The 22,128-nt window shown below is 39.4% G+C and overlaps 1 protein-coding gene across 5 annotated transcripts in view; it reads right to left on the bottom strand.

Moving 5' to 3' along the window:
- Nucleotides 1–15,966, bottom strand: part of cables1 (Cdk5 and Abl enzyme substrate 1) — a 50,323-nt gene extending 34,357 nt beyond the window's left edge. For 4 of the 5 annotated variants that reach the window (XM_066719391.1, XM_066719399.1, XM_066719426.1 and 1 more), the window contains exon 1: nucleotides 15,341–15,966. In XM_066719391.1, the coding sequence (XP_066575488.1) occupies nucleotides 15,341–15,882 (542 nt within the window). In that variant the 5' untranslated portion in view covers nucleotides 15,883–15,966. The remainder of the gene's footprint in view (nucleotides 1–15,340) is intronic. The other variant, XM_066719408.1, reaches the window with a different exon arrangement.
- Between the last annotated feature and the right edge of the window lie 6,162 nt (nucleotides 15,967–22,128).

The following is a 22,128-nucleotide window of genomic DNA, read 5'->3' as shown; positions in this document are numbered from 1 at the left end:
CGCAAAGAAATAAGTAAGCATTTACTGTCTTGCATTAGTCGCAGCCAAGACCAGCTGTAGTAGTCAATAAACTGAGCTCTTTGAATATTGAAAGAAAGTAAAAATGAATGAGAGACTAAACTGAATGACATAAAGCCCCAAATGATTGCAGTACTCTTGATCAAAGTCAAAGGCGGGTTGAATGAATTAGAGCAACCCTGAAGCAGACTATGAAGCGGGTCTTTTGTGTTGGTTCTGTATGAGGAGATCTATTATGGCCGATTTACTGCAGATAGGGAAGGAATTTGGGTTAATTATCAATTCATTCTAAGTCTCTCCTGCTGAGATTCACAAATGAGATGCTGAGAAAAGGCTACAAATATCTTGACTGATTGCTCTTTTATGTACACCTATGACACTTGCACATACAGAAAAAGCCTAAGACCTTTTTCCATTCGTCCCTGGCATATTCATCGCTGTGGTTATGCCTGTAATTACTATAAGCATGGCTGACAATGTTGTACGGTCACATGGTCAGAGAATTTGCACAGTGGGCAAACAAGCCCATACAATTTAATCTATAGAATTGTGATGGCAGAATTTGTGCACGGCACGGGGAAATAAAGGACTTGCATAAACAGACGCATCATATATTTTATATTTAAGTATTCTGCTCTTTTGGATTTACTGTCGTTTCTAAATGTTGACTTGCATGCTGGTCTGCAAAAAAACAAGCACAGCATAGTAAGACAGTCATGTAATCTAACCAAAAAAGTCAGAATGCTAAGTGTATATTCTACAAGAAAGCTCAACTCAGATCCTGATATAAATTCTGTTCATGTGAAGAAAAGAAGATGGTATATCAAAATTGTGCAAACCATATCTGCTGATTATATATATATATATATATACACACACACACACTCACCTAAAGGATTATTAGGAACACCTGTTCAATTTCTCATTAATGCAATTATCTAACCAACCAATCACATGGCAGTTGCTTCAATGCATTTAGGGGTGTGGTCCTGGTCAAGACAATCTCCTGAACTCCAAACTGAATGTCTGAATGGGAAAGAAAGGTGATTTAAGCAATTTTGAGCGTGGCATGGTTGTTGGTGCCAGACGGGCCGGTCTGAGTATTTCACAATCTGCTCAGTTACTGGGATTTTCACGCACAACCATTTCTAGGGTTCACAAAGAATGGTGTGAAAAGGGAAAAACATCCAGTATGCGGCAGTCCTGTGGGCGAAAATGCCTTGTTGATGCTAGAGGTCAGAGGAGAATGGGCCGACTGATTCAAGCTGATAGAAGAGCAACTTTGACTGAAATAACCACTCGTTACAACCGAGGTATGCAGCAAAGCATTTGTGAAGCCACAACACGTACAACCTTGAGGCGGATGGGCTACAACAGCAGAAGACCCCACCGGGTACCACTCATCTCCACTACAAATAGGAAAAAGAGGCTACAATTTGCACAAGCTCACCAAAATTGGACAGTTGAAGACTGGAAAAATGTTGCCTGGTCTGATGAGTCTCGATTTCTGTTGAGACATTCAGATGTAGAGTCAGAATTTGGCGTAAACAGAATGAGAACATGGATCCATCATGCCTTGTTACCACTGTGCAGGCTGGTGGTGGTGGTGTAATGGTGTGGGGGATGTTTTCTTGGCACACTTTAGGCCCCTTAGTGCCAATTGGGCATCGTTTAAATGCCACGGCCTACCTGAGCATTGTTTCTGACCATGTCCATCCCTTTATGACCACCATGTACCCATCCTCTGAAGGTTACTTCCAGCAGGATAATGCACCATGTCACAAAGGTCCAATCATTTCAAATTGGTTTCTTGAACATGACAATGAGTTCACTGTACTAAACTGGCCCCCACAGTCACCAGATCTCAACCCAATAGAGCATCTTTGGGATGTGGTGGAACGGGAGCTTCGTGCCCTGGATGTGCATCCCACAAATCTCCATCAACTGCAAGATGCTATCCTATCAATATGGGCCAACATTTCTAAAGAATGCTTTCAGCACCTTGTTGAATCAATGCCATGTAGAATTAAGGCAGTTCTGAAGGCGAAAGGGGGTCAAACACAGTATTAGTATGGTGTTCCTAATAATCCTTTAGGTGAGTGTATATATTAAGCAGAATCTGTCTCTTGGATATTAGCCTAGTCTCTAGATTTCGATTTCAGAGCAGTAAAATGAATTACAGGTCTGCCTGCTCCACAGACACTGAACCTAGCTGGGCAATGTCAATTTAGCCGTTGGTGTTCAGGCCTTCTTTAACAGCTGGTAATTAATGTGATATCATGAGTGAAGTAACACAACATTAGCCAGCCAGTGAAAGCTTAGGAATTCACTTTCTGGACTTCACTCCTCCTCACCTTCACTGTGCAGTCACAGCAGTGCATTGAAACTTCCCTGTGTGGTTGCACAGATCAGAATCGGCAGAATCAGGAATTTCAGCGGCGTGACTTTTCCCATCCATGACTGCAGCACAACTTTCAACGGGAAAGGAAATCTGTTCTTGGAGTCTCTCAGAGCTGTCTGGTTGAACTAACAGTATTGACTTAGAACGGTTTCCCAGTTTAGCGCTGCTCATTTTTTTAAGTATTTAATTGCATCCCTAACGGGAGTTGAGGAAAGCATTACCCTATGTTCTGATTTTCCATGTAAAAAAACAAGCTGCAGAGAGGACACAACAAGAAGGTCAATGTTCTCTGCTTGAACTCTTCTAGCTGTGACGATACTACAGGCTAGGAAACAGCAATTTCTTTAGCCAACGAATATGACCCATAAAACTGCTCTTCTGCAAAGATGTAATTACTGTTGTCAAGGGAAAATCAAATGTAACATTATTAACAGCCTCTTCACACTAACCCCTAAAGGTTAGGAACAGAACTTTCAATTAGAAACCAAATTCTTTTATCAGTTTGAGATCAAATGAGATGTCTAGTTGAAGCGGCTATGTCAGCGATATTATAAACATAAACATGGAGCCATTTGTCATATTTATTCAATATGGAATTCTGTGGTTTTAAAAATTAATGGCCATGTATTTCCAAATTGTGAAAAAGGTAAGTTAAGGGTTAAAGTACTCGACAAGTGCAGTTTTAAGTAAAAAACAATGCTACCATCAAAGCACAAAATATGAAATATGAAATACCTTCCATTTATGCTTCATTCTTGGGAACTAATACCATACAGAACCATCATATTAATACAATCAAATTAATATTTTTGTTTTTCCAATGAGGTAAGTCTGAAGAAAAAAAAAAAAACTCTTGAAAAAATGTGAAAATTAAATGTTAAAGAATTTTTCTATTCTGCAGCAAAATATATCTCCCTTAATGCAAGTGCTCGGTTTTATGACACTACTTGGCCATCTACACATCTTCTGAGACTTAACTGAGGTACATCTCAATTAGGAAACTGGTTTAATCTCAGTTCCTCACTTTATAATAGTTTTAGAGTACACATATTTACTCATCTCAGCAGATTTAACCACATAAAAGGCATGTAGAAGTTGAACAGATGTCTACAGCTTCCAGACAAGGGCACCTGACTGTATGGCTCATGCCAGAAACCAATGGACAGCTACAAGCTGAACAAACATGGGATGAAGAAAGGCTTTTTTGTTTTTTAATTCATTCGAATTACGGCATTTAAAAAGAAGGTCCTGTAAATATATTTCCATTATGTAACATTTAAAAATTATGTATTTTTAGGACAGCAGGCTGGAGTCTGTAGGAGCATGTCAAAATATCGATATCTAAGTAAAGCTTTAAAGGTGACAAGTTAGTTTTTGGCACACGTTAACTAGGCCTAATTCAGAAACGTTACACACAGGTTTCATTGAAGCCTATACACTTTCCAGTAGGGATATCTCTTAAATCTATTTAGAAAATTACAGCTATAGGGGAAAATACAACTTTGTTTATGGATATTTTCTGCAAGTCATACCTCATGGGTCCCAAATCCTGATCCTGGAGACTCAGCTCCAATCCACTTAGTGTTATAACTCATCCTAAATAACCAGTTCTTAAAGACTGGAAACAAATGTTAGTTATCCATCACACTGTCTTCAAAATAAGGACTCCACTGAAAGCAATGCAGGGTTACACTAGGCCCTACTATTTCTTGCTGGGACAGATTTGTTGTCAACAGGCCTGCGGCCCTGCGGCACCAGGAGAGCGTGTGTGCCTGCTGCCTGGCTGACCACCTGCCCTGCAGAGCAGACGGAGAACAGTGGGGAGCCCATACAAGCTGCCACCGACAAAAACAAACACACGCTGCTTCCACCCTTGCAGTAATGATAAATCTGAGTAAGCAGTAAACTTTACTTACATTTTAAAATGAATAACACAGTGGCAAATTCATTAAAAGTAACAAAGTTACAATCCCCAGTGTTACAGGCACAGGGCACGGCAATAAAACACACAGAATTGTCAAGTTCAACAATGAAACATACCTCAAGACAGGAATATTACCATTTCTGCACAGAATACAGGAAGACTGGAGTTTCACACTAAATATGTATGAAAGGAAGATTGTTCCTGCACTAGTGCAGAAGAAATACATAGGGATAGGTGCAAAAAAAGGTAAGAGATTGAAGATACAAATTATAGTAAGTAACTGTATCTTTGAAAAAAGATAAATTCCTATATATTATCTCTTTAAAAAAATTGCAATATTTTCAGGACTTAAGCAAGCTATTTCCCGATATCTACACATACATAAATGGTAAATAATAGTGAAGCTTGCTACACTGTGAAGGCTGGAAGTAATACAGTACATTCACATGAACAATGCCTACGAGATACAGATGTAAAAATGCTTTGCCAGAGGGGTGTGTGTGACGAACGCCCCAGCTACTAAACATACTCAATTCAGTCTGTCATGAAAGGATGCAACAGGTTCACAATTCTCAATATTCCTTCTGCCCATATCCCATTCCAAACATAAGTCATAATGTACTATTTTTTGTTGTCTTTTACATGCTCGGCCACTAAAAAAGTCATGTTTAAAATGTTATAAGAATTGTATCCTGTTAGGAGCTAAAAACTATTATAATAATTTGAATTAAGCATTTTGTCAGCTGAATTGAGCACTGAATAAAGGAACTGGCAGTTCAGTTGTAGTGCAAACCAGAAAGCATTGGCGTTTAAAAATGACTTCAATAGACTCTTTTCTGTGAGAACATTAGAAATCATCCATTTACTGCTGAAAACCTCACAAGCACAATAAGCTGAGCTAATCAATTTAATGGGAGACTAATTGAGGCGGCAACATCCACAAATCGATACAAGGTACAAAAAGGAGGTTGTTTTGAAAAGTTATGGGAAGTTAAACTTCTCAATTGCACCTTATTAGTAACAATAGATTTTACTCAACATTTGTCTTGCACCTTGTTGTTGCCTCAGTGTGTTGAGGACACTTGTCTGAGCATATCTCTCCCCCTAAACCGTCCGTTTTTTTATGAAGTGCTGACAGTGTTACACAATTTATGAATCACCCTGAATTTCTATTGCAAACTGACTTCTTTAACCTTCCTAGAGTGAGGCAATATTTTATTGGTTGTATATCCTGTTCTTTTAAGAGCTTAATGACATTGGCTTCCCCTCAGGTTTTCTTCGAATGTACCTACATATGGTATTCATTTTCTATCCATTTTATTGCTGTATTTTATAAATTATTCCTTACTTTTTCCATTCTTTCCAATTTCCTGTTTAACATTTTAACCACATTTTTTCTTACTGCATAACCATATAAGCAAGTTGAAATATGTCTCCATGAAAGGAAAATCCCAAAACAATGTATGACTTTATTTCTAACATTAAATACAGTAGTTATGTGCATGACAATATCCAAGCTAGAAATGATATTGGCTTTAAGCGAATTTCTTTGACATTCTGTAATCATGAAAGGGTACACACAAAAAATATATATATAATAAAAAGACACCGATCATTTGTTTCAAAACAATTCCTCAAAGACATTTTAATAGAAGCAAATTATGAAGAAATATGGAATTTCAATATGCAAAAGATTGGCAATGAAGTGGACTTCAGATTTCAGTTTTTTCTACTACCATAAACGAATAATATTTTAATAATATTATAAACACTGTAATAATAAGCTATCCCTCTGTAAAAATTAGGGTTTAGTGAATTCCTGCTTTAATTTAGGATGCATTTTATAAGGCCTAGACATGAAAAACAAATGTTAATTCTACTGTACTGGAGAGAAGAAAATGCTATAATAATATCAGAAAACAACTCCTTTACAAACAGTTCACCAGAACATAACACGTTATTGTTAGTTGGACAAAAAATAATGCATTATTAAAATTAAGTACTTGAGAGGTTTTCTAAAACCTATAAAAAGCAGGCTTTAATAACAATTGTTAATACTTCATTACAAATACTATAAGGAGTAGCAATTAGTGCTTTAGAGCTTATACCTATTATGCTAAATGCATACATCTGCACAAGATAAGATAACAAATACGCCTTTCAAAATCTGAATGTCAGTAAAAACAATCCACATAATGCTAGAATTAATTACACTGTAGACAGAGTAGCAGAGTTTTGCGAAGTTTAGGCATTGGTCACAACATCCTGCTATAAAGTCAAGCCATGGTGGGCTTGTTCTGGGAACTTACAAAATCCTACTAAACCTGAAATAAAAACAGCATTGTGGCTAAACTGAGTGCGTAGTCAGGCCCCCTGTTTATTGGTTTCCTTGTTTTCTTTTTAGTGAGACTTTGTGTTTTCTTACAGTAAGTCGGAGCCTGAGTCAATATTGAAACCGCTGATTTTACAGTTTGGCAAGGTGGAGCTGCCAGAAATAATACCTGTTGATCCCCCTTTTGCTAATTTTCTTCAGCATAGAAATCTCTGATTATTTCACATGCACAACAGTCATGATAAAGTCTTCTTTGTAGAACCTTTTAATGATTATAACAATTATTATATTTTTAGGTCATCTTACAATTTTATGAGCTGTAAAGGAAAAACATCAATACAGACCACACAGACGATACAAGATATATAATAACATCTGTCTGCACTGCTGACCGGGTGATCGATGCTGATGTTTGTAGAATGTTGCATATATTCATTACAACTCTGGATACTGAAATCCCAGTTGACTATAAGCTTTGCAACTGAAAAATACTTTTACTGCAATTTCACTGCTAAAGTAAGAAGTTTGGGACACACACTTTTTCGTTTTGAATGTGATCCAGATCTCCAGGAGTAAATGGTACTTGGATTACAGACTTTATATTTCAAAGTTATACATACTATGCAGATACATAGGATCACATATAAAATTACATGGGGCAAACCACCCACAGTCCAAACTCTCTAGTTACACCCCTCTTCCTCTGAAGGTGCCATAAAGCAGCATAATGTGTTATGTCATGATTTCCTAACCTACTCAAAAGCAAATCTCAGCAAAATTAGCAAGTCATTCATATAATACAAAGCTGGGGGGGGGGGATATCATATATATATATGTATATACATATAACACATAACCTAACATTTTTTTGCTATGGGATGCAGTTGCAGTCAAGTGACAATAAATCCTCAAGGGACTCTTTTCATTCCAAGGTGGGAAAGGTTATTCAAATGCTCGATAGCCAAAGCTGTATAATTTCAATCTATTTGAACTGGGATAGTTTTCAGACAAATTACAAGAAAAGCAGACTTCCGCTACCTGGAACATAAATGGCTCCCATATGCCACCAATCAGCCCCTGATTTAAACTGCGCTCCAGGCTAATGAGCCATTCGACGCTGTGATCGCACTGGCTGTTCTGCACAAACAATAACTCTCAGGCACACCTGGTGGTGGGCACACCCGTGTTTGTGCAGACGTGCACCCGAGACCCTGAAATGCTCTGTCAGACAAATATAGTTATCCTGACTGAATGTGTGCAGACGAATCTGTCCCATTACATTATACACTCACCTAAAGGATTATTAGGAACACCATACTAATACTGTGTTTGACCCCCTTTCGCCTTCAGAACTGCCTTAATTCTACGTGGCATTGATTCAACAAGGTGCTGAAAGCATTCTTTAGAAATGTTGGCCCATATTGATAGGATAGCATCTTGCAGTTGATGGAGATTTGTGGGATGCACATCCAGGGCACGAAGCTCCCGTTCCACCACATCCCAAAGATGCTCTATTGGGTTGAGATCTGGTGACTGTGGGGGCCAGTTTATTACAGTGAACTCATTGTCATGTTCAAGAAACCAATTTGAAATGATTCGACCTTTGTCACATGGTGCATTATCCTGCTGGAAGTAGCCATCAGAGGATGGGTACATGGTGGTCATAAAGGGATGGACATGGTCAGAAACAATGCTCAGGTAGGCCGTGGCATTTAAACGATGCCCAATTGGCACTAAGGGGCCTAAAGTGTGCCAAGATAACATCCCCCACATCATTACACCACCACCACCAGCCTGCACAGTGGTAACAAGGCATGATGGATCCATGTTCTCATTCTGTTTACGCCAAATTCTGACTCTACCATCTGAATGTCTCAACAGAAATCGAGACTCATCAGACCAGGCAACATTTTTCCAGTCTTCAACTGTCCAATTTTGGTGAGCTTGTGCAAATTGTAGCCTCTTTTTCCTATTTGTAGTGGAGATGAGTGGTACCCGGTGGGGTCTTCTGCTGTTGTAGCCCATCCGCCTCAAGGTTGTACGTGTTGTGGCTTCACAAATGCTTTGCTGCATACCTCGGTTGTAACGAGTGGTTATTTCAGTCAAAGTTGCTCTTCTATCAGCTTGAATCAGTCGGCCCATTCTCCTCTGACCTCTAGCATCAACAAGGCATTTTCGCCCACAGGACTGCCGCATACTGGATGTTTTTCCCTTTTCACACCATTCTTTGTAAACCCTAGAAATGGTTGTGTGTGAAAATCCCAGTAACTGAGCAGATTGTGAAATACTCAGACCGGCCCGTCTGGCACCAACAACCATGCCACGCTCAAAATTGCTTAAATCACCTTTCTTTCCCATTCAGACATTCAGTTTGGAGTTCAGGAGATTGTCTTGACCAGGACCACACCCCTAAATGCATTGAAGCAACTGCCATGTGATTGGTTGGTTAGATAATTGCATTAATGAGAAATTGAACAGGTGTTCCTAATAATCCTTTAGGTGAGTGTAAGTCTTCAAATAGGACATGGGGTACAATTGCTTTCTCGTTCTCTAAATTATGCAGACATTCTTAAAGCGCCATGCCTTGTTATAGACAGAGGATTATCCGTTTTTTTCCTTTCTATTGTACCAATGTAGTGGTGGCAAGATGAAGATAACCTTAAGGCACTAATGACAGTTATTGTTGCTTTTGCTTATATCACGTCTGCTCAGGCTATGTTTGACCTTGATTAAAAAATACATTATTATCATATTTATACCCCACTGTGTTTTAAAAAAATAGAATTTTACAAGTTGTGTCCAGTGGCATTATGCACGTACGTCAGCAGCTTTTCACTCTGTAGGAAGTAGCCTGGTTGGACTAAGATCCCCAAATAATAAAATACACGAATAAAGCTCACTGCGGGCGCTCATTAAGTCGCACAGTGGCAGAGTTCTTCTGGAAAGTAAGCACTTCATTAACTTTGAATGCCCTGCACTTTAGTGGCAGTTTTCGGATAAAGAAATCTGAGGTTCACCTGCTTCTGCTGTTGAACAATTTAAAAATTATCAAATAAATTATAATGGCGGAGAAAATTCATCTTAACAGACCCTCCATTGCAACTGCGGGGGCGGAAACGCTGTCCCAGTAAACTAGTAAACTACATTCAAACAACTTTCACTCACTTTTCCTCCACTGATACAAATAGTAGTGTAATGTACTGATGTTTCTACTGAACAAGGTAAGGCAACACTTCGAGCTCGCAGCTGCCTGTAATTCAAGCCTGCGTATCATGTTTTTTTTTTTTTTTTTTACATTTTTACACTGGATCCCATGTCTGCCACGTTTTACAACAACATAGACAAATGCCTTTAAGAAACAGTTCATTTTCCCCCTTCTGTTGTGCCCCTATAAATCCTTGAGCTATGGAACATGCTTTTGAAGTTGAGAGATTTAAGCAATCAGCATTGAAATGAAAGTGTTGAATGAACAATCCATTACTGTGAGGTATTAGAAGACATTCATGAAAAGAATATCTTAGTTTATGGTATAGGCAAAGTCTACGCATTAGGCACTGATGTCACCAATGCAAAATATAACCATTATTTGCCTTGAAAAATGATAGAACGATGCTGTTCAAGTTATTGGAAAAACAACAAAAGTCTCTGAATTATGTTACTATAATTTCAAGTAGCAAATACATCAGTTGTATTTAATAAAAAAATATTTATCAAAACGTCTTATAACCTAATAACACTGCCTATATTTATGATCAGTTTTATTCCATGACAGTATATTTGTGTTGGGAGTGGGGTCATGTGTCTGGTGTATGTGGGCGGAGGCCATTAAGCTTCAATTACATTACAGTTTTAATATAGATAACAGCCTAAAATACAAGCAATACTAAGAAGTCTTATTCTAAACCAATCCCAGAAGCTGTTTTGATATTAACAAGTTTAGCTGTATAGTTTTCATCTGACATTTACAAACTGGCCTGTTTCTGTGTGCCCAGGACTATGAGGAAAATGTTTCTGAAGTCATGAGGCGCGTTTGGAAAGCCGTGTAAGAAAGAATGAATCTGGCTCCTTCCCACCCCAGACAAAAAAATACCCTCTTCAACAAATACCCTTTCTAACAACATTAAACTTTAGTGTTACCACATGAAAACAGAAGGCACATTAAATCAGAAATGTGAGAAAGCAGACTGAGGGAGTGTAAGTTTTGGCACTGAAGGTACTTGCCGTCCCCATCTGTTATGATACTTAGGCAAACTTTCTGTTGGACACATTTCGGTCTGTTCTGCAATGCTGAAATGAGTACCTGCCTTAACCACGCTTATCTTTGTTTACAAACATGTTTCGGGATCTTACAAATGCACTAAAATCATTTTAAGAACAAAATGCACTTTCACCTGTAATGCAAATCAAATTCGTACCCATTTGGCTTGTTTGACTTTGCCCGAACAGAGAACACTGTTTTCAAACATGGTTTACGATCAATAAAAACAACAATAACAACCAAACAAAACAAGATATTTAAAAATAAAATAATTAATCAGTACATTAACCAAATTAAAATAACTAAAATGCACATAACAGCAAAGACATGCTATTGTACACAGGGCACGCACTGTACTGTACACACATGCACCCGAACAGCTCATTTACACAGAGGTTTTGAGTTCAAGTAGTAATTTCTGTGTTATCATTCGGTTCGAGCACAGATCGTAACAGACCAGCACTGTGTTTACAACGTGGCTTTAAAAATGTTCCGACAAATGTCTGACTGGGGTTCAGTGAACAGATCTGAAACTGTTGCTAGTGTGAAAACGAGACCAGTGACCTGCTTCCACACTATGCTGTTTATATCCAGTGTGAAATTCCTTCTGAAATCAGTATGGCCAACACATAGCGTTCCCTTAGAAAACGGCTGCACGTTATTCTGAGGGGAAATGCTCTCCATTGTCAGCCTCAGAGACCTGACACGTTACACCAATTTCGAGGACAGAGCCCTCGTTTTCCTCATTAACATTCCTTTGCGAGACAGACAATGAAGCTGTGAAGAAAATGCAGTGTCAGCAAACCGTGGGGTCACTCCTGGGAACTCAGCACAGGAAAGCTGCATATTTCTAACGGGTGTGCTTGCAGACTACTAATCACCTCATGACAACAGTTACTAGGTGATTAATAGGGGTGTGTCATATATATATATATATAAAATATACAGCTCTGGAAAAAAAATAAGAGAGCTGTATATATACAAAGATAGAGAGATAGAGAGAGAGATTGTTTACTTTTTTAGTAATCCTATATAATGCATTTTCTCCTGATTGCTATTCAAACACAAGTTGAGATATCTATTGGCCTAAAAAACATTTAAAGGGTACTATTCAGAAATATCAACACAGCTCTGGCAAATGTTTATAAATAGAGTACATTACAAATCCTAAAGACAAAAACTGAAGACACATAATAGGGTTCACTGTGAAGTATCATGATTTCCCTTATAATTCTTATTCTGGCCAATAGTACAAAAGAGCTGAAATGCTTTAATGTGAGCTCACCTGTAAATTGAATTGAGGTTTCTACTCTCCTTAACCAATTTGATTTCTGAAAAGCAATATCTAAGGGTGGCTGTTATTTATACGCTGAAGACACATCTGGTAATGGTGTCATTCTGGAGATGAAAGAAAGATCACCCCTTGTTCGCACAGTCTCTCATACTGTGAAGAAATCCAGGGTTTCAGCTAATTCCCTTTTCTACCGCACCAAAGGTTAAGAGTTTTCTTCTTTTCAACGGTGACTTTCTATAGCTGTATTTGAGGCCATTCAAACCAACAGGAGGAAATTCGAATCCTGATGGGAGAGTGGGAGTGGACCATCGTTTCTACTTAATTCCTGCTAAAACTGGGCCAATCAATTAATTCATGCAGTGGTGCCAAACATTCCTACACATCAGTCATGTTTGATATTGTGCTGCTTTACAGGTTTATAATGTAGTTTATCATAGGGTTTATATTCGTATATAAATCTCAACAGACCGAGGTTAGAGCCATAATAACTGGAAATGAATGTGCTTAGATGGCAAAACAGCAACCCCTTTACAACTGTATTAGAGCACAAAACACAACATCTGAAACACTTGGCGTCAGATTGATTGTTGTGGTCATCTAAATAAAAGATGATCTGTTTCTCTTAAAAACAGTTTACCGAAACCGTTCTACAGCAGGGGTCTCTCATCCTGCTCAGGGTGGGCCAAGGTCCAGCAGGTTTCTCAGCTCTCTGTCAACAACTCTCAGATGTGTGAGGAAAAATAAATTGGTTTTATGAGAAGAGCTAAGACAGAAAAGCTCAAAACACATAGTCTCCTTTCCATTTAGAAAGTCACAAATGAATACGGGCAGACTACAGGTCAAGTGTAAGCATATGCAACCTTGTTTATTTATTTTTCCAGTTTGCCAAGACTGCATTTTGGTTAGATTTGCATGCACTTGATCTGACCGAATTTGTGAAATGTCAGTGTCCGATCAATCAACAGTATACGCACACCGTCTCAGTTTGTCCGTTACTAACACTCAGCGTTTTGTCGTGGGATTTGCATGAATACAGTCCTCTTCATTAATGTAAATCTGTCAGCTGCCAGACTTTATCACATGTGTGTGCTGGGATACAGTTACAGAGACAAATACTTTCCTTCTCAACACCACCTACAGGAAGTTCATATTGAATCAAATTTAAGAATATGTAAATTCAGAGGCAGGCAATGTTACACATCAGGTTTCTGAATAAATAATGCATAAGGATTAAATATACATTTGCTGACTCTGGTGTCTTTAGCTGGAGCTGCAGAGGTAACTGTATTGTAAAAGATCATAGCCTAACTGCTTATTTTAGAGAAGAGAAGTATTAAATTGAAGCTAATATTCTTTCCCACTGTGAAGTAAGGTAACATTTATCAATATGGAATATGTTCCCATAATACACAGAATACAATCCAAATGTCATATAGAGTTTATTTTGATCTGAAATCCACCGAGGAAAATGGCTCACCAATCCCTATGTAACCCACTTGTTGACTCAGAAAAGAGCTTATCTGTATCAATTATTCATATCTGAAAAGCTTCACTCTTGTAATTAGTATTCTGAAAATGCCTATCTATATACCCAACATCTGTAGCAGCATTTCTCCCTAGTAAAAATTAAATGCAGATCAATAAATACAATAAATTGGCTTCCCAAAGACTGCCAGAAGAATTAGTATACAGGTAAAACATATTGTATTTTTAGAATTAAATATGATATGAAAATGTGTCTGAATAACAGTTGCACTAGATATGTAGTCTAAGTAAGTTGAGCAATGAAATAAATAAGTACTTCATGCAGCATGTTCAGAAGACTCTCAGATTCAGTCATTTACACGCACTTGCATCATGTCCACACCCTCACAGTGCGTGAACATCGCTATGACATGATATAGTCCATATGACTGCAGACACAAGATGCTCCCGGGCGCAGTGCATGCGTTGCTCGGGCAGGATGAGAGCAGCAGACACACATCTAGAATATTCCAACGCACGGCGCACCAGATGCGTACAACTTGCACATCTGTGCACATCTGTGTACCAGGTTACATTACACACCACTGCTGTTTCATGTGGCCATTCATTTGTGTAATGCTCGTTTATTTATTCATTTTAAAACTAGGAGTGAATTGAAATAAATACATGTATGCATATAGTTATATTAATCATGCAACATAAAATAATGTGATCAAGCAACACAAATAATAGAACAAATAACTAAGCTGTAGTATCAAAAAACATATGCATATGTTTAGGTAGGCATAGTGTGTGAATCCACTGCGCTGCTGTCCTGACAATAACAAGTCTTGATCGGGGGGAGGGGGGGGGGCTGCAGACACAGTGGTCGTGCTCGTGTGGTGTAGTTTTCCGCCAGTCTGCGTGGGTCTGCGCTGCTCCACCAATGGGATCGGTGGAACTCTGCACATCTGCGCAGAACTGCGTGAATCGGCGCTACAAGAACGAGTCTGGTGCTGGGGAGCCCCTTTTGTTTAAACAAAACCCACGATTGCCTTTAATGGTTTTAACGCTTTCTTCTGTTCGAAAAGAGGGAGAACAGATACCGTTTCTACTCAAAGCGGAATCAGGGAATGAAAGGGGCTGGTTTAATGCCCTGACTGTGTTTTAACAGCCACGCAGCTGCTCGGTTGTTTTGACTGCGCAGGCAGACGCAGAGCAGCCACATGTTTACCATCCAGCAGCTCCGCTTACTGGCGTGACCCGTGTGAGCAGCAGTGGCCATCAAACAGCAGCTTACTCCATCACAACACAAACGCAGCAAACACACACACACTCTCCATCGGCTCACTTCCCAAGGGGAGACTATCATGCATGTTATATGCACCATGTTAAGTTAATAAACCACTGATTTGGCTAAAATCTGCAGAAGTGGAAAAGGGGTGCACAGTGATGCATCTGTGCATTGCGATGGTGTGTGTGATCTGGTGCTGAACTACTATAGTGCTTTGCTCCACGTTGCCAGTTTCCTACAGGAGCTTTCTTGTGTTATGGATCAAATATACAGTAGTGACTCAACGTGCAAACACATCACAATAACAAGGGAAAACATGGTCTCTTACTCAGCACACTGGACTGACAAACGTTACCTGGATCTCTGCAGCTCAAAGGCAGTGCTGCCGATCTGCCCCGCGTCCATGCAGCAGTAATTTTGAGGCTGCTGCCTGGCAAAGGTGGCAGGTAGGATTCCCTGAGTGAAAGTCTGCAGCCTCCCCCTGGCAGCCGCCGCGGACACTGCGGGGTACGGGGAGCTGAAAGCGGGCTGCCCGGCGTGCACCCCGCAGCCGAAGCCATCGTTTTCCGCGTCGGCGCACAGCGGGGCTGCCACCGAGCTCAGCCCGAAACTGCTGCGGGCGTTACTGTACAGCAGAGCCTGGTTCGCAGCAGCGAGCGCCTGGGCCGCCGCCGCCGGATACATCGCCCTCTCTGCAGAAACCAGGCTCGGTCTAGTCCGGGCTTCAACTGCCCCGTCGGAGTTGTCGCCGTCATCCTGCACCGGCCGGCCGTCCAGGGAGATGTTGCTGAGGAAGGAGAGCGCCGCTTGTCTGCGCCGCGGGTCGATGCGCTTCCTCTCGATGCTGGGGGGCTTGATCTGCAGGGTGGCCGCGCTGGAGCTGGTGGCGGCCGCCATGGTGTGCACTGGCGCAATGGATACGGCGGGGCGAGCTGTGCTGGCTTTTCAATGGGAATGTGTTAGTATTTATACGTGCACTGGCACAATGCGGACGCTATGATCGCTCTTGTGTGTGTGCTGGGTGCAGGGGAGGTGGGGCAGCGCGTAGGAGACGCACACTCCTCCGGCCAATGAGGGGTGAGCTGTCGCTGTTGTTGAGAGCCACATGGCCCCGCAAGAGTTACATAAAGCGGGGCGGGCGGGGCCGTGAAGCGTTACGCAACGCCTGGCCTGTTACGCCGAGATAAGAGTTTGCAGGGTGTGAAAACACTGGATCCGTGCAGGCCGTTGGATGAAGGATTATTATTAGTGTGTGTAGCTAATAGGGTTTTAAAGGTGTGTAAACCATTCACATAAACATGTCAGTTATGCATGCGTTGGATAAACACTGGCCACAAAAAGTAGCACTCATGTTGTCAGACTGGTCTTACCATTTACCAAGCATATGTTTGATATTATCAGGTGTTCCCGGAGAAAAGTCAGATGCAGCCGGCCTGCAATACACTCATCAGGTGTTTGTGGGACTGGGAAAAACTACAGATGGTTAAGACATCCAGAAGGGCTTCATTGTTGGTGCAAGCTGACATAAGAACATAAGAAAGTGTACAAGCGAGAGGAGGCCATTCGACCCATCGTGCTCGTTTGGTGTCCATTAATAACGAAGTGATCCAAGGATCCTATCCAGTCTATTTTTAAATGTTGCCAAATGTTCAGCTTCAACCCCATCGCTGGGGAGTTTGTTCCAGATTGTGAAGCCTCTCTGTGTGAAGAAGTGTCTCCTGTTTTCCGTTTTGAAAACCGTGCAGATGACCACAGCCATAGGACCAAGGATGACCACGTCTTGAATGCTTGGTTGAGTGAACAGTTGGTTTGGAGGAAATTCCAACATCTGTGGCATGTGCTGAGACACGCTATGCCATCAGTCATCAAGGCGCTGGAGATTGGACTGCTGGAGGAATGGAGTAACATGTACGTGTACCCTCCAGGATATTTTAAAATGTGTGCTGCAGTGCAGTAATTATTTGGAAATGTGCTTTCTCAGCACAAGGAGTTTTCTAATTTGTTGGCCAGAGTGTAGCTATTAATGTTTAACATTGTACGAAAGAATGCAATAATGCTACAGCATTTGTAGCTCTATAACTTTTTACTCAGTAAGCTAAATACAGAGTGCACAGTGATCTAAACTTGGCATGTCAACCTATATGCCTTATTCATAATTTAACTTAAGCAGCCAGATCTATTTGAAGACAAAAGTAATCTAATCATGTTTAATTTTTAAAATGACTTCTCAATTTCTGTAGTAGAAAAAAATAGTCCATGTCCTTGAGCTTCCAACTTAATCAAACCCTTTAGACAGGTCTTCCCTTCAACATTCACTGAGATTTAAAACAAGAGACCAGACCATGGAGTGGCTTTGGCTTCGCACTCTGTAGGAAATGCAGAAAGACAAACACACACATAGCGATTCATGTTACATTTCAAGAAACAAAATAAAAGAGATCATTTGGCAACAAACTTTTAAACTCCTTACATGCTTATTACAGTATTATAACACTTTCAGAGGTCATCAGGGGCAGATTTCACAACATTACATTTTTGCAAATGAACTTAACTGAGGCGGGGGGGCGGGGTGAGTTAGCCGCTGAGAGCTTTTTAATGAGGCAAAAATGAGGGAGGCACGTCTATTAAATTGTTGTTTGGAAGGTTCTGTTAAATTTGCTTCTGTATCACATATGTGCACATAGATAACTGAGGCCACTTAGGGACATTTTTAATAATTTTCCAGGATATGTAGTTTCAATCTGTTTTTGAAGCAGTCTGTGGACACTGGGGGGAATTTATAATGGATTTCACAACTAACTGCAGCTTGCAACATTCTCAGTAGAAGACAAAACAAGTCTTTTCATGTTTAAAAAGAAAGGAAATCAGACATGTTTTTTTCTGTAGCCAGTGTTTAAGCACAATAGGCATTTTCATGTCAGTATTTTTAGATTTTTGACATTCATGCAACAGACCTAGTGGCCATTGGTTTTAAATGAAAGTAACTTGAATGATTGGATGCAGGGAAAAGGTTCTTTATAGAAATCAAAACAGCAGGTTTTATATGTAAAATAAAAATGATTATGTATTGTGTAGAGTTTCCTGCTTACAGTACGGTTAGGAGCTCTACATTGTCCGTAGTTGTGACATTTCCAGTCTTGATGAAGCCTGTGTCTGTTATTTAATTCTTAGTTCTGGCTTTTTGTGAAAAAGCCTTATGTTTTCAATTAAATCCTGAGACTGGGAGACCGACTGAGAGTGACACGGTTTCTTCCAAACCACACCCTGATGACATTCGATGCTTAGTATAGAGCATTATCTTGTTGGAATAGAATTTCAGAATGTTAGGAATTAGGAAAACGCAGGTTCTAGTCTGAGTTCAAGAACACATTTTGCCTGCACATACAAAGTTTGCCAACAACCATTCATGAGACACAGCCCTAACCTATAAAATACCACCACCAAAAAATGCCAGTGCAATCAGGAAGAATATCCCCTGACAATGACAGCGCCAAGAGTTCCAAAGCCCTTCAAGTACTGGGCGGTTGGTGTAAACCTGAATGAGTTTGTATTGTGGCTTTGAGAAATGCTACACAAGACAAGCACAAATAGAGTGTCTACAAAACACGAAACAGCACTCTCTGAGGATGCTTTTCTTCCAGTGCTCAGTTTGTGTCTCCAGATATGACTTTAATGCACTGCAGACATTTCACAGAACCGTGGAAACATTAAAAGACCCAAAAATAAACATAGCCTTTATATCCAACTAAACTGGCCAAGCCCACCCACATATAATGCATTATTTTAAAACCATCTCTCTACTGCTCCTTTTGATGTAACCTTTCTATGAAATGCTCCAATTCTAAGACCTACAAATCAGAAGGGAAGACATGTTTAACATTAAAGGACTGACAAAAAAATATGATCCCAGTTTACCAGGCCTCTGTATTAGACATGTATGTCACACTGGGTTTCTAGAAGTTAATGTTGATGTTAAATAATTAGTATGAAAGACTTCACAGCTGACATAAGTGAAGGTCTTCATCTCCTTCTTGAAATTCTAATCGAGTTTCTAGTACCCATGCAGTGAAGCCTGTGATGGAAACATAATTGCGATCACACTGTGTAGCATCACATATGTACAGCTTCAGGAGTTTATGAAGCAGATAATTAGGTTCTTACACATGGATATTTTCTGTTATTGATGCCTGGTTATTAACACGTTACCCCTGCAGTGTTCATTATGCGTCTGAAAACACCTGTGCATTCGTTTGGATTGCAGAAAATATGGTTTAGCAAATATTCCAAAGGCATTTCAAATTAATTTTCTTTGAAATCAGTAGACCATCAAAATGAAACTAATAATTATATGTAAATAGTTTCACTAATGTGTATATATATGTGCTTTTTATTCAGAATGGCAATGCCCCCCGGCAGATAAAAGTTTTATGTAGCAAAAAACTATTGTAATTATAATGACAGTAGGGTACTAAACATATATACATATATATTGAAAATAACAAAGAACAGGTAGGTACAAATAGATATTTTTAAAAGCAGACTCACGTATTTTAAAATAGGTATTTGACTGAATCTTCAAAACAAAACAATGTTCCATACTGAGATCACATATTCTTCAGAGAGATGTAGAACATGTTGTGCTCTAGTTACCATATTGTTATCCAATTAAATATTTAGTGAATTAACTTTCTCTCGAGCTGTGGAGGCACGGCAAAATGCAACTCACAGACCCCGAGCCGGGAGATGAACTGGAAGTAAATATGCAGACATGGCAGTTAGTAATGAGCTAACAGCATGTATGCCAAGACAACATATTTCATTAAAGCATCCTACACACCCAGAAATTGCCTCCAAATCCTTGAAAGTTATCAGTAAATTCTTTCAACATATCCACAGTATAGCTCTACTTAATCAAACTTAGAATTAATCATTTTAACAACTGATTTTAACACTTACAAACCAATAAGGATTTTTAGCTTTACTGCTGCTTATCCTAACTGACATTGGTTCCTTAATGTGTGTGTTACGGGTAACTGAGAGCCACAGGGACGAGGAAGGAAAACGAATGGCTTTGCCAAGCATAGCTAGCAAACCTGCAAAAGACAACAAACATTTCCAGATGGACACGGTTAAATACACACAGTATATCTCTGTTGGTAGATCTCAAAAACTATTACCTTTACAGGATAATCCACCTCTTTTTAGAGCCTCTTCCACTACACTAGGGAATCATCAATGACAACATCAAGTGCCTTTTAAAGATTATTCCAGCATCATTGCTATGAAACCTTGGATTCATAGAATTCAAAGGGATACCCTGCGGTTATCTTTTATCTCAGGGTTTTTTGATTGAACTCTAACACTCTCTCAGACCCATCAAAGTACAGCTGTGCTAGAAGGACCAGGATTCGTACAGCTACAAAGTTTAGGAATTAGCAGACCTTTTTTGTGACAGGAATTATAATTTAACAAGAACAAAAAACAACAACAAAAACTTTGAATTCACTTATCTTTTACCTACTATGCTATGAATGTGGAAATGAGGATATAAGCTAGTGCTGTGTGTACCACAGACATCGCAAACCAATGATGCACTATTTATTGAGGGGAATTATTGTAGTTTCCGGGGTCAAAGGTTAGCATGGGGATGCTGTGATTGGGGGAGCCGATCATGGGAGCAAGGCCATATATATATATATAGGATGCCCCGATTCCTGCGATAAGACAAAGTTCAGTGTTTTTCTTGTGAAAGCTGTCTGTGAATACTATTGTTTGTACCCCTCCCAACTCTTCTTATTTATTGTTTTGTTAAATAGCAATAGCAAACGCTACATTTGGTGTCAGATAAGTGGATACGTGGTTACACACATACTGCTGTATTATCACTGTTTTTGACAAATATATACTTCTACTCAAATACTTATATGGACACTAACATAACTGCTTTTATACTGCCTACTAACTATACTATCACTTACACATTGCACTCCCAACCTAATTTCTACCAATACTACTACAACTTACACAAATCTACAAACTAGCACTGATAGTAACATACTACCATAGCATTGTGCAAAATGATCAGATACTTTAAATTGATACTCATGAGCTCATACTGTAGATTGTACAAATAAGTAGTTCATTCTATATATGGAAAAATACTGGAATGTTATTAAATAGAAAATAATATGAGTGCAACTTTTGATATCACGGTAATTATAATCTAGAAAATGTTTGTTGACACAGGTCATGAGAATATTGAGGAGGGTTCTGGGTATTTACTTTGTGATCCCTATCCAACAAAACTATACATTGTAGCACGTAGCAAATCAGACTGGAGCCGCACTTATCAACTGGCAACATCCTCTTGATATCTCCCAGAATCATTTCAAAGCTGAATTATTACATTTATTTTGAAATATCATTTGTAATTGTATCCTTTTCTCTGTAAACTAAAATCCAGATACATGTGACAGGGGACGACAGGAGGATGTCACTGCTTGTAAGGATGAATATTAATTTATTAACTCCTACTAACACGTGACTACATATAAACCAATCACTGTAGGGATTGTGATAGTTAATGGATGTGTGAGAATTGAAAATTGAATTGGCCTTGTTGAAGGATTAAGCTCTGCAGCACAATTTAATCTGTTGATTTTGCCAATTGTGTGGCTGAGTTCAGAAAGAAATAATTTCAAGTTTTCAAAGAAAGACAACCAGTCTTGTTGTTTCTGTAAAACCATTCAAAGGACGGCTGGAACCCTGTGAAAGACAGAAAACCCTGAAATGTCGTATGCCGGCAGCAAACGAGATGCCAGGTTGTTTACCTTTGTTGGGAACCAAGATAAGGTGGATGTAAATAGAAGAAAACATCTTATGAACTACTTTGTAGACCACAATACTAGGTGGAAAATGCGAGTCTCAAGCCTTGCAATGTATAAAAACAGATTATCTATTTGTAATATCAATTGTTATAAGATGCGTCTAAGTAACAATGTGCTTTTTTCTGGCTGAGGTTTTTGGACGAAGTGTGAGAAATGTGGAGTAAAGCGTTTTACAAATGCAAACAGAATTTTCTATCTTTTTAAATTGAAGATTGTAATGGGTTTAAGAACCACCATGAGCAGCAGGTTCATGACC

This window comes from Amia ocellicauda, chromosome 2 (genome assembly GCF_036373705.1).
Source record: "Amia ocellicauda isolate fAmiCal2 chromosome 2, fAmiCal2.hap1, whole genome shotgun sequence".
NCBI lineage: Eukaryota > Metazoa > Chordata > Actinopteri > Amiiformes > Amiidae > Amia > Amia ocellicauda.
The sequence above is the reverse complement of the archived record's forward strand: the minus strand, read 5'-3'. Positions and strand labels throughout refer to the sequence as shown.